Source organism: Polypterus senegalus, chromosome 15 (assembly GCF_016835505.1).
Source record: "Polypterus senegalus isolate Bchr_013 chromosome 15, ASM1683550v1, whole genome shotgun sequence".
Taxonomy (NCBI): Eukaryota; Metazoa; Chordata; class Cladistia; order Polypteriformes; family Polypteridae; genus Polypterus; species Polypterus senegalus.
The window spans coordinates 74,837,536-74,854,626 of NC_053168.1; the positions used below are offsets into that span (position 1 = coordinate 74,837,536).

The 17,091-nt window shown below is 40.4% G+C and overlaps 1 protein-coding gene across 8 annotated transcripts in view; it reads left to right on the top strand.

Moving 5' to 3' along the window:
- The window catches only part of LOC120515645 (ankyrin repeat and IBR domain-containing protein 1-like), a 445,503-nt gene extending 439,733 nt beyond the window's left edge, over positions 1-5,770 (top strand). For all 8 annotated transcript variants that reach the window (XM_039736854.1, XM_039736855.1, XM_039736857.1 and 5 more), the window contains one exon: positions 2,524-5,770. In XM_039736854.1, coding sequence (XP_039592788.1) covers positions 2,524-3,285 — 762 coding nt within the window. In that variant the 3' untranslated portion in view covers positions 3,286-5,770. The remainder of the gene's footprint in view (positions 1-2,523) is intronic.
- Positions 5,771-17,091: the final 11,321 nt, after the last annotated feature.

A 17,091-nucleotide genomic window follows, 5' to 3' on the forward strand; every position in this document is an offset into this window, starting at 1 on the left:
GGACACAGTATCAAGGTTCTGCCCATCAAGTTCCTAAAAAATTGGGTAGTTAATAAAGCATAGTCAGCAGAAACTGTTCAGCATGGCACACGTAGTAGCATTTCAGTTACACCATGCTTGGACCTGATACACTTTTCAGCTGCCCTTCCTTGTCATCTCTATGGACTTTTTTTTACCTGACAGTCCAGAGACTGTTCCCCATTTGAATAAGTCTGATTCATGTTTAAGATTGAGTCTAGACTCTCTGCAACTTTCTACTGGTAGAGCAAGTTAATAAAGTGGGTGGCTTGATGTATGATGTGAACCTTCTTTAGCAGAAGGTTTCAAACAGATGCCGCGGAGGTATGGGAGTTTCCTTCTTGTTGCCGGCCATATTGTGAAGTATACCACTGAGCTCTGGAATTTAGTTTTGAGTGCTCAAGAAGACAAATGAACAAGACGCTAGTAAATCAAGAAAAGACATTCTATTGCAAGAGTAGGGGAATGTCGAAGCAGTGTCAAAGTATTTGCCACTGGTGAGGAGTCCTGCCCCTCCATTTCACAACTGGCCACAAACTCAGGAACTCCGAGTCCAAAGCTTTGCTTAAGGGAGCCCTCCATGCTCTGCTAAGCAAATGGGCCTCTGGCGTCAGCGCTGCATCTGGGAGGATGTCGTATTAGACACCTTCTGTCTCAGCCTCGCTTCCCCCTCCCTACAGGCACTCCAAACTCGGCACATTAGGCACAGTGAGCATTCACAGAAAACAGGGCTAGTTTAGACTTTCAGTCTGTTACTGATATTATCTGAGTCGGTTATCACCTATTGGGCTCAGCTTCCTTGTTTTCTTTCTCTAAAATCAATACTATCACGATTTTAGATTTCTGTACAACCATGCACTCCACAGTACTCATAAATATTAATCAATACAATCCACAAATCAATCCTCCCACTCCCAGATGCGTTCTCACCCTTCCTCCCAACTCAACTCACCCGTCTGGGATCTCCCACAGTCTTTTATAGTCCAGGACCCGGAAATGCTTCTGATCCCTCAGGTCATGTGATTACCTAGCACTTCCGTGTCAGGTGAAAACTCCTTAATGCGAGGCAGCAGTGCTACCACTGTGCCACCATGCCACCACAAGTATTTATAAAACACAAGAAAATTATTACATTTGGTTGCATTTCTGGTCAATCTCATGCAGGTTCATATATGGGCTTAGGATTTAATAACAAATGCTGACAAGTTATATGTGCAGTTTTTCATAGAAGAGAAGAAAAATTAACACAGCAGTAACACACTATTTTTAATGCATTACATTTTATAAGTAACTATATAAAATTGTTACTTTTCTGTGAATGAGTAATATAACTTTTAAAAGTAACATTCCCCAGTACTGCTTATAAGATATGTAATTTGCGCTTTTTAATATGCATGATAAGTTTATGTGTGATGGAAATTTCCACAAGCCTCGCAATTTAAATGCATTTAATTGATGTTATGAATGGTGCAATATCAAGAAGTCAACTGTCTCTTCAGTGTACACAATTGCACAATTGTAATTTTGTGTGGCCGTGGTTCAGGAGCACTGCTGCATGGCTAGGGAGCTCTGCTCAGGAGCACTCACTGAAGGAGGCCAGGCAGTCGACCGTGGAGCTGCTGCACTGTTCAGATGATCAGCAGTAACTCTGTAAGAACTTAAGCTTCTCTGCACTGTTTAGGAAAGATTTCTGCTGAAGCTATATTTAGAAGATGTCAAATAAATAGCATTATTAAAATATTACTCTAATGAGATAGACTTAAAGACGAAGCAGGTCCTTTGAGAAAATTATTTCTTGTGGAAATGTATATTTTAATTTGAACACTTTTTAAATTAAATGACCCCTTTCTGTAAACTCAGCCATCTCATAGATCACACAGTAAGTATACCTCAAAGGGCACAGAAATAAGAAAGAAATGTTCCTAAAACATGTTATGCTTTTCTATTGTAATTTAATATGATAACAAGTCATTCCAGAGTTTTGAACTCAGGCCTAAAATGACATAGTGTGTCCCAGAAGCCATTGTTTTAACTTTGCCAGAAATAAATAATACATTTAAGATAATTTGCTGTGAATGCTCAGATTGCACCAGAGTTATATGTAACATTTTCCTTTTTACTTCTAGTTGACAAGCCTGTAAGGTTAGCTGAGGCTATAAACATCATTTGTGCAACTAAACAAATTGTACAGTTCTGTGTTATGAATGATAGATACACATGCAGCAAAGAACAAATCTGAACTACTTTTGATTTACGAGATTCCTCTGACTTTTCATCAATAAAAGTGTCTGTGAAAATCATCCAAATTTGGACAATGTTTTATTTATCCAAGAGAATGGCTTGCTTGAGATGGTTCATCCCTTGTAACTCAGAAGCTTTAATGAACTTTTTTGCCCAATAACCTGAAGGAGCTTGACCTATCATTACTTATTCCTTCATTGTTTTAGAAGCAATAACACTGGTTAATTTTAGGAAATGTTTCTAACAAAATATGTCTTTGTACAGGCTCTGAGCTCCTTGGATGAAGATGACCCAAATATTCTTCTAGCCATCCAGCTTTCATTGCAAGAGTCTGGACTGGCAATGGCTGGCGATACCCAAGAGTTCCTTAACAATGAAGCTTCACTGGGTGCAATTGGCACATCTTTGCCTTCTAGACTTAACACAGCTCCACAGAGTATGGAGGTTCCCAGAGCATCTCTTAGTAGTTCAGAGCTGCTGGAACTTGGCGACAGTCTTATGAGATTAGGCTCAGTGACAAATCCCTATGCCACTGATCGTTTTGAGAACATGTGTTCTTTTGGTGATGCTGCGGGAGGAGTCCTGTCCTCTTCCAGCGATACTGATTCTGCAAGCCACGACCCATCGATGAATGCAAATCTGTTAGGCAACATCATGGCTTGGTTTCATGATATGAACCCTCAGAGTATAGCACTCATTCCCACTGCACCCTCTGAAACAGACTTGGACTCTCAGCAGCTAAGCACTTCAGAGGAGCTGCAGTCTTGCAGGACAGAAGAAGCAGCCCAGCAAGAGCAGCATGTACACTTTGAGAGTCCAAGTGCTGGAGAAGGAAACCAGGCCATGGAATCAGAGGAACGCACCTTCCAGGAGAGAGCTGCTGTCCAGGATCCCCTGCAAGAAAGCATGGAGCAACACTGTAGTGGGGAACTGGGTCATTCAGGCAGGTCAGAATGTGACTCAGCCCCTGAATCACAAATTGTTAGTACGACATCTGAATGGGATGAACAGGTTCACTTAGTCTGACCATGCTGCGGAGGTAGCACACCTTGAAATGGTAACCAGTTTGATTTGGCCATTTAGCAGCAGTGGCAGTCACTAAAAATGGAAAACAAAAGGCATACCAATTAACAATTAAAATTATTTCCTGTTGGTGGCTTTAAAAAGAGTTTTTTTTCTCCTACTTCTTCACAAAGTAGGGAGGTAAGCAATTTTGCTGACTTTTCAGAAATCCCTGGAGCAGTAAATCAGTAAAAGTTGTTGACGTAAACCATTATGACAACACCTCTAACACTCTGGAGACAAAAAGAGATCCACGACTCGATGAAGAAAAACACTAGGGAAGGAGCCAACTGTAGGCCTGTTCATCGACATTACAGACAACTGTAGCAGAACGTCTGAAAATCGAGTAGTCCAACGGATTAGAGTTGACGAAGAGCACTTTTACGGATTGATTTTTAAAGCATCGAATTTAAAGATTGTTGCTCTGGCTACTGTTAAATGTAAAGGTGATAAAAAAAAAATTCAAATAATTAGGTTTTTTCTTTATTTGTTTCTGATCATAAACCCAAGCTTCACATCTTACCGTTTTTTTTTAGGTGTTTTTTTTTTTATTATTATTTAATAATGCCAACATTATCAAATAACGGTTTGGCAGAAAGGTACAAGGCTGGACAGGAGCAATTGCTGATTCAAAGTTTGAAGTACAATCAAAAAGCTGGATTGCTGACATTTATATAAACAATAAATCTGCCTATTTTATACCAAAAGGTGCCAAACTGTAATCATCTAAAGCATTTCATTTGGTTTATTAAGTGTAAATTGTGCCTGTGTTGTTGCAAACCAATCAGACTACACTTTTTTGATTTATTAAACCGTTTTTTAAATGAATATATAGAACGAATTTTTGTTGGCAGATACAAACTGTACTGTCAGCCGTGTTTATTCAAAGCTGCTGATTCCAAGCAAAACAGAAATGGGCAGCATGAGGTGCACTATGAAACAACAGACACTTTACTGGAAGTGCAATCATTTTCTTTTTTTCTTTTCTATCTGTTTCCTTTCCTTACTTTGCAAGTATTTGAAGCACTATTGCGTGCCAGAGACCATTTGAAAACAGCAGCTTCAGCAGCCCTGCAATACAAAGTGATTCTCTGTTTTTCGAGCGAGCTGCAGTGCTAACGTCAAGGCGGTTAATCAGCCCAGATCCATTGCTGTGCCTTTTTTCTAGCCCCACTTTATTTATCGCCATGCATCATGACCTATTTCCAGATCTGCATGTCCTAACTTAGAACGATATTAAGATATCAAAACCAGAACTAAATGAGTGAATTTTCAAATGGCATATTTTTATTTTCATTGGGTTCTTTTTACATTGAAAGAATTGATTAGGCCATTCAAACTTATTTTTTTATGCATTGACAATATAACAGTTTTTACATGAATGTAGTTAAATGCATTGTGTTCATTGTTGGTTAACATTGTAGCATTTGAGTTTTTCAGTTCAGTTTTCGTTAATATTTTTTTTTTTTTGGTTAGGCATAATTTGGGTTTTTGGAGTGAGACATGCACAGTCTGAAGGAAAAATGGCAAAAGAAATACATTTGTTCAAATAAGTAGATTAGGAGAATATTGTTTCGATATGTTACTGAGATTTAAGTGTTAGACCACTAGAAAGGCATGATGTGCTTCTGGATATTGTCTCATGTTGAACGATAACTGACAACTGATATTCCCTAATATCTTATTAACCACTGTCATTTTAAAAATGTATTTAGACAGTAAGAATTCGATTCAATCTATTTTTACTTGTAATTATTTCAATAAAATGAACACCCTGAGAGTCTTCTCAGTTCAATTTGGTTTTATTCTAAATTATTGTCTAACATTTCTTAACTAATTGTAATTTATCGCGGAGAAAAGTTACAGTTAAATTAAAAAACGATCTGTATTACATTGAAACGTGTCTTGCAAAGTACAGATGTGTAAGATTGCTGTATATGAAGTTAAGTGAACTTTGTGGGATTTATGCTTTGTAAACCATTGTTTGAGTTGTGGAGTTCAGCCATTGTCTACTTCTGTGTAGCAGTATGCTGTGCATGAAAAAATGGGTTATATGACATACAATTTGTATTTTCTTGGTACAGAATTTAAGAACAAATTAAGAACAGAACTGAACTGTCAAGGCAAATGACTTTAAAAAATTGGCACGCCTATTTTGTATCCCAGTTAAATTTTATATTGTAAAAAAACAAAAAAAAAAAAAAAAACTTAACCTTGAAACGCTGTTTGCACTTTCATAATCAATACTTGATACATTCCCGGATTTATATATGGAAATAAGTAATGTTTGATGTCTGGCCAATTGATGAAAGTATCAGTTAAGTTTTACTGTTAATAAAAACTGTGTAAAACTTGCTTTGACTTGGCATTTCATCGCTCCTTTTGCTCATGTCATTTCTTTTTCCTGAGAGATATTTGTTCTATTAAATGTACACTAAAGTACTTTCAACTCAGAAGTCCTTTCTCTGGTGGATTTTCAGCACAGAATCACCCGCAACTGGGAGTGGAACTGTTGTCAAATTTATTTTCTTGCCATTGAACTCAGAATGCTGTATATAAAGGAACAATAATAAAGTTTAACAATGGCTGTATTCCTAACATAATGACTGGTTTGAGAGTTTATAAGCATCTGTAGCAGTGTGGGGAATATAAGCTTCATTAAACAACACAGAAGCAAAGAAGTAGTGAATGTCTTCTTGTGCTTAATTAACAGCATTTTCATCAGACTTGTGTTCTTCAAAAGTTCTAGTCCTGTAAACGCCTTGTCCCTCAAAGTGTCTCCCCATGCCAAAGGCAGAGGGATAACGTAAGGCAGGCACCACAGGAAGCGTATGCTTACCTATCTTATAATGACGCTTTTCCCCCAGGTAGTAACTGAAGCTAACGATACAAGGGCAGTAGTGGAGGTGCAGGCTCTGTTTGTGATCCTACATTAGAAGCTCTGAGATACGGCCCTGGGATAATGGGCCATCTGTGAATGAACATCAGTGTACACTACACAAAGGGTATGCCTTCCATTTTATAATCTCAAACCAGTCATTATTTGTAGGTCAACCAGTGATTCATGTTCAACATTGTCTTCCTGTACTGGATATAATCTTTAACCTCAACTCAAATATTCCAGAAGCTCCTGCTGTCCTTGTAAAAGGTCCCCACCCTTACTAAATTGTTCCATCCTGTTTGCATAAATGTGTACAGTACTACTGTCCTTAGGTATATAGTAATGTATTTATAGTAACTTATACAAATGTACACACACACATTTATTGTATGTGTGTGTGTATATATTTATATATATATATATATACTGTACTGTATATATGTGTATATATATATATACTGTACATATGTATATATATATATATACTGTACATATATGTATATATACACTGTATATATATGTAAATATATATACTGTATATGTGTGTGTGTGTGTGTGTGTGTATATATATATATATATATATATATATATATACTGTATACACTCACCTGAAGGATTATTAGGAACACCATACTAATACGGTGTTTGACCCCCTTTCGCCTTCAGAACTGCCTTAATTCTACGTGGCATTGATTCAACAAGGTGCTGAAAGCATTCTTTAGAAATGTTGGCCCATATTGATAGGATAGCATCTTGCAGTTGATGGAGATTTGTGGGATGCACATCCAGGGCACGAAGCTCCGTTCCACCACATCCCAAAGATGCTCTATTGGGTTGAGATCTGGTGACTGTGGGGCCATTTTAGTACAGTGAACTCATTGTCATGTTCAAGAAACCAATTTGAAATGATTCGAGCTTTGTGACATGGTGCATTATCCTGCTGGAAGTAGCCATCAGAGGATGGGTACATGGTGGTCATGAAGGGATGGACATGGTCAGAAACAATGCTCAGGTAGCCCGTGGCATTTAAACGATGCCCAATTGGCACTAAGGGGCCTAAAGTGAAAAGAAAACATCCCCCACACCATTACACCACCACCACCAGCCTGCACAGTGGTAACAAGGCATGATGGATCCATGTTCTCATTCTGTTTACGCCAAATTCTGACTCTACCATTTGAATGTTTCAACAGAAATCGAGACTCATCAGACCAGGCAACATTTTTCCAGTCTTCAACTGTCCAATTTTGGTGAGCTTGTGCAAATGGTAGCCTCTTTTTCCTATTTGTAGTGGAGATGAGTGGTACCCGGTGGGGTCTTCTGCTGTTGTAGCCCATCCGCCTCAAGATTGTGCGTGTTGTGGCTTCACAGATGCTTTGCTGCATACCTCGGTTGTAACGAGTGGTTATTTCAGTCAAAGTTGCTCTTCTATCAGCTTGAATCAGTCGGCCCATTCTCCTCTGACCTCTAGCATCAACAAGGCATTTTCGTCCACAGGACTGCCGATACTGGATGTTTTTCCTTTTCACACCATTCTTTGTAAACCCTAGAAATGGTTGTGTGTGAAAATCCCAGTAACTGAGCAGATTGTGAAATACTCAGACTGGCCCGTCTGGCACCAACAACCATGCCACGCTCAAAATTGCTTAAATCACCTTTCTTTCCCATTCTGACATTCAGTTTGGAGTTCAGGAGATTGTCTTGACCAGGACCACACCCCTAAATGCATTGAAGCAACTGCCATGTGATTGGTTGATTAGATAATTGCATTAATGAGAAATTGAACAGGTGTTCCTAATAATCCTTTAGGTGAGTATATATATATATATATATATTATATATATATATATATATATATATATATATATATATATACATACATGTGCAGGCTAGTAGTGTTTAAGGCTTCTATTCTTGTGTGTTTCTTGTAAAAGGAATAACCCGGTTACTGAAGCACTTTTTTACGTAAGCAAAGAAATGTATGAAATACTAATGACAACCATTTGACTTCTGGGGTGATAGTTTTAAACTCTCGACTAAACAATTGTGAAGATGTCAGTCAGACACGTGAAATACTAAAGAACGTTGCAGTTTAAATAAACAGAACAATGGTTCTGATTTCCTAAGGGACAACAGTAATGTAAAATGTTTAAATTACAGAAGCCATGAATCTAAACTTCAAAAAAATCAAAAGGTGTTGTTAAGCTTCTAGGCAATAAAATAAATGTGTATCTTAATACAACTGTAACAAATAGAAGTAAAGACTGAGTGGAGTGGTTCAATATTTTTTCTATGATAAGAAATGATTTTATAATAATAAACAAATAACAGCGTTCATTATCCTTAAACATATGTTTGTATGCAAAACAATCCAACTTGACAACCCAGAAATTCTCATCTAGAGAATGTGCTCAAAAATGAGACAGAATGTACGTGTGGATGTACAGTATATAATACAGAGGATTTCTCAGTTCTCGGCCACTGTACACCCCCATCAACTTTAAGTGCTGTTTTATCATCTGGATAGTAATACCAAACTACCACACGTGGACTAAATGGATTTACATTCTCTGCATATAATTTATTAGAACATGGAAAAAGAGGGCAATTATTTGTGTATTTAATTTATTAATAAACTGGAGTCAAGTAACAATGATTATGTATTTAAAAACTAGTTTAAAAAAAGTTTTTTATCCTTACATTTTGTGAGCAAAATGTTTCTCCTGAAAAAAGCACAAAGTTACAAACAATTTCATGTTAAACCCAGAAAAAAAAAATCACTTTTCACTAAAACAGCTGCATTTATTTCAACAGCACATTTTCATACAAAGAAAGTAACTCAAAGTGCTTAACAAAATGTCAAAGAGAATTTTACAAGAAAAGAAAAAAAACAAGATTAGGTAAGAATATTAATGAATAAATAATAGAAAAAAAATAAACCCATATGTTCTTTTAAAACGTAGATGTACAGGGTGGGCCATTTATATGGATACACCCTACTAAAATGGGAATGGTTGGTGATATTAACTTCCTGTTTGTGGCACATTAGTATATGTGAGGGGGGAAAACTTTTCAAGATGGGTGGTGACCATGGTGGTCATTTTGAAGTCGGCCATTTTGGATCCAACTTTTGTTTTTTCAATAGGAAGAGGGTCATGTGACACATCAAACTTATTGGAAATTTCACAAGAAAAACAATGGTGTGCTTGGTTTTAACGTAACTTTATTCTTTCATGAGTTATTTACAAGTTTCTGACCACTTATAAAATGTGTTCAATGTGCTGCCCATTGTGTTGGAATGTCAATGCAACCCTCTTCTCCCACTCTTCACACACTGATAGCAACACCGCAGGAGAAATGCTAGCACAGGCTTCCAGTATCCGTAGTTTCAGGTGCTGCACATCTTGTATCTTCACAGCATAGACAATTGCCTTCAGATGACCCCAAAGATAAACTGGCCCACGACGACCAATCCACTTTCCAGGAAACTGTTCATCTAGGAATGCTCGGACCTGACACCCATAATGTGGTGGTGCACCATCTTGCTGGAAAAACTCAGGGAACGTGCCACCTTCAGTGCATAAAGAGTGCATACACATCATCATGTAGCAATTTCGCATATCCAGTGGCCTTGAGGTTTCCATTGATGAAGAATGGCCCCACTATCTTTGTACCCCATATACCACACCATACCATCAATTTTTTTTTCCAACAGTCTTGGAGGGATCTATCCAATGTGGGTTAGTGTCAGACCAATAGTGGTGGTTTTGTTTGTTAACTTCACCATTCACATAAAAGTTTGCCTCATCACTGAACAAAATCTTCTGCGTAAACTGAGGGTCCTGTTCCAATTTTTGTTTTGCCCATTCTGCAAATTCAGTGCGCCGATCTGGGTCATCCTCGCTGCAGTAGCTGGAGTTTGTAAGGGTGCCATTTGTGAGTAGCTAATATCCGCCGAAGGGATGTTCGACTAATGCCACTCTCCAGTGACATGCGGCGAGTGCTACGCTGTGGGCTCTTGCTGAATGAAGCTAGGACAGCCACTGATGTTCCTTCATTAGTGACAGTTTTCATGCGTCCACATTTTGGCAAATCCAACACTGAACCAGTTTCACGAAACTTAGCAAGCAGTTTGCTAACTGTAGCATGGTAGATGGGTGGTCTCGTAGCGTGTCTTGCATTGAAATCTGCTGCAATGACCTGGTTACTGCGTTCACCAGACATCAACACAATTTCTATCCGCTCCTCACGTGTTAACCTCTGCGACATGTCAATGGCTGTAAACAAAGAGAAACTTGTAAGTAACTCATGAAAGAATAAAGTTATGTTAAAACCAAGCACACCATTGTTTTTCTTGTGAAATTCCCAATAAGTTTGATGTGTCACATGACCCTCTTCCTATTGAAAAAACAAAAGTTGGATCCAAAATGGCCGACTTCAAAATGGCCACCATGGTCACCACCCATCTTGAAAAGTTTTCCCCCCTCACATATACTAATGTGCCACAAACAGGAAGTTAATATCACCAACCATTCCCATTTTATTAAGGTGTATCCATATAAATGGCCCACCCTGTATAATTAGCAGGAATGCAGTGTCCTTATATACAATATCACATTGAAAGTCTCTAAAGATGAGTCCGATGATGGATCAGGAGGACAGAGAAAAAAACAAATCTGCAGGTGTTTAAAGAACAAAAGACCACCCAGACTCCACTGGACATTCTACCCAACATACAGTAAGTGTGTTTACATCATCTGTCATTGTTTCCAGGCTTCTTCTGAGAGGATTCAATGCAATTGTTTCTTTTGCACAGCTTAGGCTCCCACTGTCATTCTAGCATCACAGGGACACGGTGGTGGTGGCACAAAACGCCACCACAGAAGAACCAGACAAGGAAAGAAAATTTGAAGAAGGACAGACCACCGTCCTGTCATCCAGCTTGTAGCTAATCTTGTCTTGTGCAGAGGACTGCCCTGAGGTCTACTCAACCCAAAGCTTCAACACTCCTCTCCAGGTAAGCTTAAAGTCATATTAGGTCAGATGAAAACCTTGTTCAGTGTTTCACAAAGAGACTGCTAGATATATGGAGTCTGTTTCAAAAAGTTATTAGTAGCACTTTCATGTGTAAGTGCCCATGAGGAGAGATGGACATCCCAGCCAGGATGGAGGATAATTTCTTGACCGGACAGGGTGCCAGAATGAAAGGATACACAAGCGTGTCGGGTAGAAGAGGAAACGACTTTGTGCCCAGCCAGAGTAAGATAATTGATGGATAATCGGAAGCCACAAACAGTGAGCAGTTCCATCCCCCATAAGGCAGGTGGCAGTGATCCTCTTGAGAGTCCCATTTTGGACACCCACCTGGGGTGCTTGGTTGTAGGGAGTCCTAAAGGGCAACCCTGTCATGGTTCCTGAGTGCTGGTAGAGGGCACTGTCTGGGGAAGACCTTCCTGCTTTCCATGTGAATCAGAAGTGCTTCCAAGGACATCAGAAGCATTCCTGCATCCAGCCTGAAAAGGAACGCACTGCCTCACATCAAAGAGTCAGAGTCGGGAGGTAACGGGCAACACTCAGCTGGAGGCGAAAGGAGGAAAAAATTTGGAGGTGTTTTGGCTGGCATTTGTGTTTAAAAGTGTGGGTGAAAAATAAAAAACAATTTATTTGAACCCAGAATTGTGTTGAGGAATACTGTAGGGCTCAGTGATGTCCCCTTATGGTCACACAGGATTTTAAAATCTTGATGGGGTACAGCAAACAATAAAAGGAAAAGAAATTACAAACTATTTTGTGCTGACACGCTGCATGTTTTCTGTTTTAATCACATACAGTGGCATGCAAAAGTATTCAGTCTCCTTTGGAAGTCATCATAATTTTTGCATGGCAAAAGATTTGTACAAATACTTATCCATTCAGTATTTTTAATGTGAACTTATGCTGTAACAATACATTCCAAAGTCAAACTAAATTATTTTCTGTAGATATTTAACTGAAGAAGAAAAACTCAAAAGTTAATGTTTGCAAAAGTATTTAAAACCTCTGTGTTTTGTAAACTCCAGATTTACACAAATGACAAATTAATCCCAATGGTGACAGTCATAAACATAATGAGGTGCTCTCTGGCTATGAAAAGCATCCTTTGCAAGGACCATAGTCTTTGCTGGGCAATCACTGTAACAATGAAGACAAAGGAGTATTCTGCTGATGTGAGAAACAAACTCATTAAAATGCTTAAGGCAGGAAATGATGACAAAAAATATGTCCCATTCCGCACTGTTGGATCCATCATCAGAAAGTGGAAGGTTCATCACAGCATCCAGACTCTTCCTAGAACAGGCCGTCCCTCAAAACTAAACAACAGAGCAAGACGGCGACTGGTGAGTGAGGCAAATAGAAATTCAACCGTCACTCTCAGATGTCTGCAATGCTCTTTGGCTGAAACTGGAGTGAAGGTGCAGGGGTCCACAATTCCAAGAGCTCTCCATTAAACAGGCCTGTATGGGAAGGTAGCAAGAAAGAAGCCATTCTCTAAGAAGATCCACATAAAACATGTTTGGCATCTGTTACAAAGTATGAGAAAGACCCAGTTAAGGTGTGAGAGAAGGTTTTATGGTCAGATGAGATCAAAATAGAACTTTTAGTCCAGACTTCAAAGAGAGATGTGGGCAGTGTTAGGTTTATGCCGCACGCTTCAGGAAATCTACAGTGAAATATGGTGGTGGCAGCATCTCACATGCTGGGACTGCATTTCACTGCGTGTTGTCCTGTATAACTATGCATGTGACGAATAAAAAAATCTTGATCACAGTTTGTGGTCTTATCAAAACCTGTGCAAAGTTAGAAGAATATCACTTAGATTAACAAAAAGTCCTAGATTGAAAGATAACAATATAATAGAACATAAATAAATAAGTAAAATTAAGTGAAATAAAGTAGAATTAAGTGTTAAGTTGCAATAGTGCCATGATTATTGTGCAAAGCCAAAGTTAGACAGGTGCATAGTTAAAGGACAGACCAATTCCAAAACAAGGTAAGGGTAGATGTCATGGTACAATTACAGGCCAGTCTAAGTATGTGGAGGGCCATAGGCGAGATGGCATGTTCTGACTTAACAGACTTATGGCTTAAGGATAGAAACCTCCTTCTGAGTCTCTCTGTCCTGGCCAGGGTGCTACAAAACCTTTTGCCTGATTTTAACAGATGAAACTGGCTATTGCGGGATGAGATGAGTCTTTGATAATCCTGAGAGCTCTAGTCCTGCATAGATGGTAGAGCTGACCTGCAGCAGCGTTCCGCTGCACAGATCACTCTCTGTAGGGCTTTACGGTCCAGAACACAGCAGTTTCCAAACCAGGATGTAATGTTCTGTATCAGGATACTTTCCACAGCGCCAGAGTAGAAAGTCTTTAGAATTCCTGAAGAGACCCCAAACTTCCTAAGCTGTCTGAGATGATAGAATCTCCGCTTGCCCTTTTGGTCTGAATTTGGATGTGTTCAGACCATATCAGGTCCTCGGAGATATGAACCTCCAGATATTTAAAACTGTTCACCCTTTCCACTGGAGTCCCATTAATGATGAGGGGCTTAGTCCCGCTGCTGTCTCCTGCTGAAGTTCACCACCATCTCCTTGGTTTTGCTGATGTTGAGCTGGAGGCAGTTTTCCTGACACCACAATGTCAGGTTCGCAACTTCATCCACGTAGGCCATCTCATCGTTGTTCACGTTGAAGCCCAGAACCACATGTCATCTGCTAACTTCACGATAGTGTTGGAGGAATACGTGGCCATGCAGTCATGGGTGTAGCGGGAGTACAGCAGGGGGCTAAGAACACACCCTTCTGGAGCTCCTGTGTTGATGATGATGCTGTTGGAAACACAGTTACCAACCCTCATTGCCTGTGTTTTGCCTGTGATGAAGTCCAGCACCCACGCACACAAGCATTTGTTGAGTCCTAAGTCCCTCAGTTTCGCAAATAGTCTACAGGGTATTATTGTACTGAATGCTGAACTATACTCAATGAACAACAATCTTACATCGTTCCCCTGTTTCTAGTCCACATGACTGAGGGTGGTATGCAGTACCTGGGAAATGGTGTCCTCCATCGATCTGTTAGAATGGTAGGCGAACTGGAGTGGGTCAATGGTGCTTGGGATGGAGGATGAGATGATGTCTTTCAGTAGCCTCTCAACACCTTCATGACTACTGATGTCAGTGCAACAGGTCGGTAGTCATTCAGGCACGTGGGCTAATTGTTCTTTTGAACAGGAACGATTGTGGATCTTTAGGACACAGGAACCACAGACTGCGCTAGAGACTCGTTGAAGATGGTGGTGAGTACTCCAGCTAGTTGGTCAGCGCAGCAACGCAGCAGGCGTCTAGAGATGCCGTCTGGTCCCTCTGCCTTCCTGATGTTTATCCAGTGCAGTGCTGCACACACGTCGCGCTCTGCAATGCTGATGACATCACCGTCCTCTGTAGTCAGGCAGATAGTCTGCGCTTACCATTGCATGAGATATTTCTTTGTAGTCCGTGATGGTATGCAGTCCGTGCCACATGCTCTGTATGTTGCCCTGTTGAAAGTGCAGCTCTACTCGTTCCTGATACTGGTGTTTGGCGTCTTTCACCGCACGTCGAACGCCGTATGAAGCCGCTTTGTAGGCGCTCATATCGCCAGTAGAGATTCCAGCATTATAAGCAGTGGTTCGAGCATTTACTGCCGTGTGGACTGATCTGTCAACCCACAGTTTCTGGTTGGGAAAAGATTTAACTCTCAGCGTTGGAACGATTTCATCAGCAAGCATACTAACAAAGCTAACTACAGCTTCCGCAAACTCGTTGATGTCATCTGCGCATGTTTGGAACATGTCCCAGTCTACGCATCCTGCAGCATGACTTCTGATTAGGCAGACCAGCGCTTCACCTCCCTCGTGACCGGAGCTTCACGAATGAAACTTTGTTTATATTCTGGCATGAGAAAAATGGCGTTATGGTCAGACTTCCCAAACGCTGGATGTGAAACCGCTTTGTAGCCCTGCTTGTACGGGGTGTAGCAGTGATCCAGGATTCTGGCTCTCCTAGTTGGACACATGACATGTTAGTGGAAGTTCGGCATTACTTGTCTGAGGTTTGCCTTGTACCGCTGCCCTGTGAGAACAACAAACCCCCGGGTTGCTGCACAATAAGAAAATTGCTGGAGCAAAGCAGTTCAATATCGAAAACCTATCGGGGAAACGTGACCAACGCTCGTCCTTTTATGTGACCCCTGACCACATGTCCCACCTCAGCATTAAACTACAAGCAATATCACAAAATAAAGAAAAGGCAAAAAAATTATACATATATATTTTACATATAGACAAAAAAAACAAACAAGTACATAACATAGCAATCAAAACCACCTTTCCCAGTTTAGGAGAGAGATGTTCATAATTAGGAGAAACCAGTTTGTCCAAATAGGTGAACTGTCTTTACTGTTTATGGCAAAGAGAAAGCCTACCGGAATACACCGGCCGTCGAGCCGATAACAAAAAAGTTCAATCTTGCCGATCCAAAGAATTGTCGGCCAAACCAAAGAAAAAAGAGTCCGTCTTCAGAGATGCGTCTCCTTTGTGGCGCTGAGTGAACAAAAAAAAAAAAAATTTTTTCCAGCAGGTGTATTTCTTGGCGCTACCTTATCGCTTCCCTTTGCTCCACCACAAGTTGTCTCTCTCTCTCTCTCCAATTCTTTTCCAGTTTTAAAATCTTCAGCATCAACCGTCCTGACTTTGTTATGACCTCCCCCTTAAAGGTGTATTTACAGTGTCCACTTTCCCTGCAATGCACCCTAAGGAGCAGCAAACTGCCAACGGAACAATAGCACATGTGACACCCGCTACAGCCTTATTAAAGTCCCCTGCCACAATGAATGCTGCGCCTGGGTGTTTGTTTTGAGTCGTACACAGAACATCGTGGAGTTCAGACAAAGCCGTGCCTGCATCCGCATGGGGTGGGATGTAGGCTGCCATGGCAGTGACCGAGGTAAACTCGCGAGGCAGATAGTGAGGATGAAATTTGATGATTAAATACTCCAGATGAGGCGAGCAGTAGCCAGAGAGAATGGAAGCATTCCTGGCATTGCACCATTGGTTATTAGTCATGAAGCAGACTGCCCAACGTTTAGCTTTGTTAGACTCCACCGTTCTGTCCATGCGAAACACAGAGAATGAGTCCGAAGGTGTTACAGCTTGGTCCAGCACTGTGGGGGTCAGCCATGTCTCCGTAAAGCAGAAAATGTTACAGTCCCTCATGGTGCGTTGGAAAGTAACTCTTGTTCTCAGTTAATCCAGCTTGTTCTCCAGTGACTGAACATTAGCCAACAGGATGCTATGGAGTGGTGGGCGATATGCTTGTTGTCTCCCACACCGTTTCTTTGTTCATCGCCACGGGTCAGCATCGCGTCGCTGTCATCCGGGTTGCGGAGTATCTCAGCTGGCCACAACAAATCAGGCTTAAAAGTGTACGAAAAAGTAAGGACCTGGTTTCCAATTTCTAAAAGTGTTCTACTGTCATAGATTACTAAACCCGTATCTCTGTCATTGAAGAAATAATAAATAAAGGAAATAAACTAAAAAAAAATGCACATTCTAGACCGCGGTCAGGAAGCCGTCTGAACGTGGCTGTGCCATCTCTGAACACATGCACATGGGTAAGCACTTCTCTTCATCCATAATACTGAACACTGGGGTGTGTGCTGAGCCCTCTCCTTTACTCCCTTTTCACAAATGACTACAAATCTACCCATGATACTAACATCATGCTAGGGTTTGCAGACAATACCCACCGTGATAGGTCTGATCTCCAATAATGACAAAGCAGCCTATAGAGAAGAGGCTGAGAATCTGGAGGGTTGA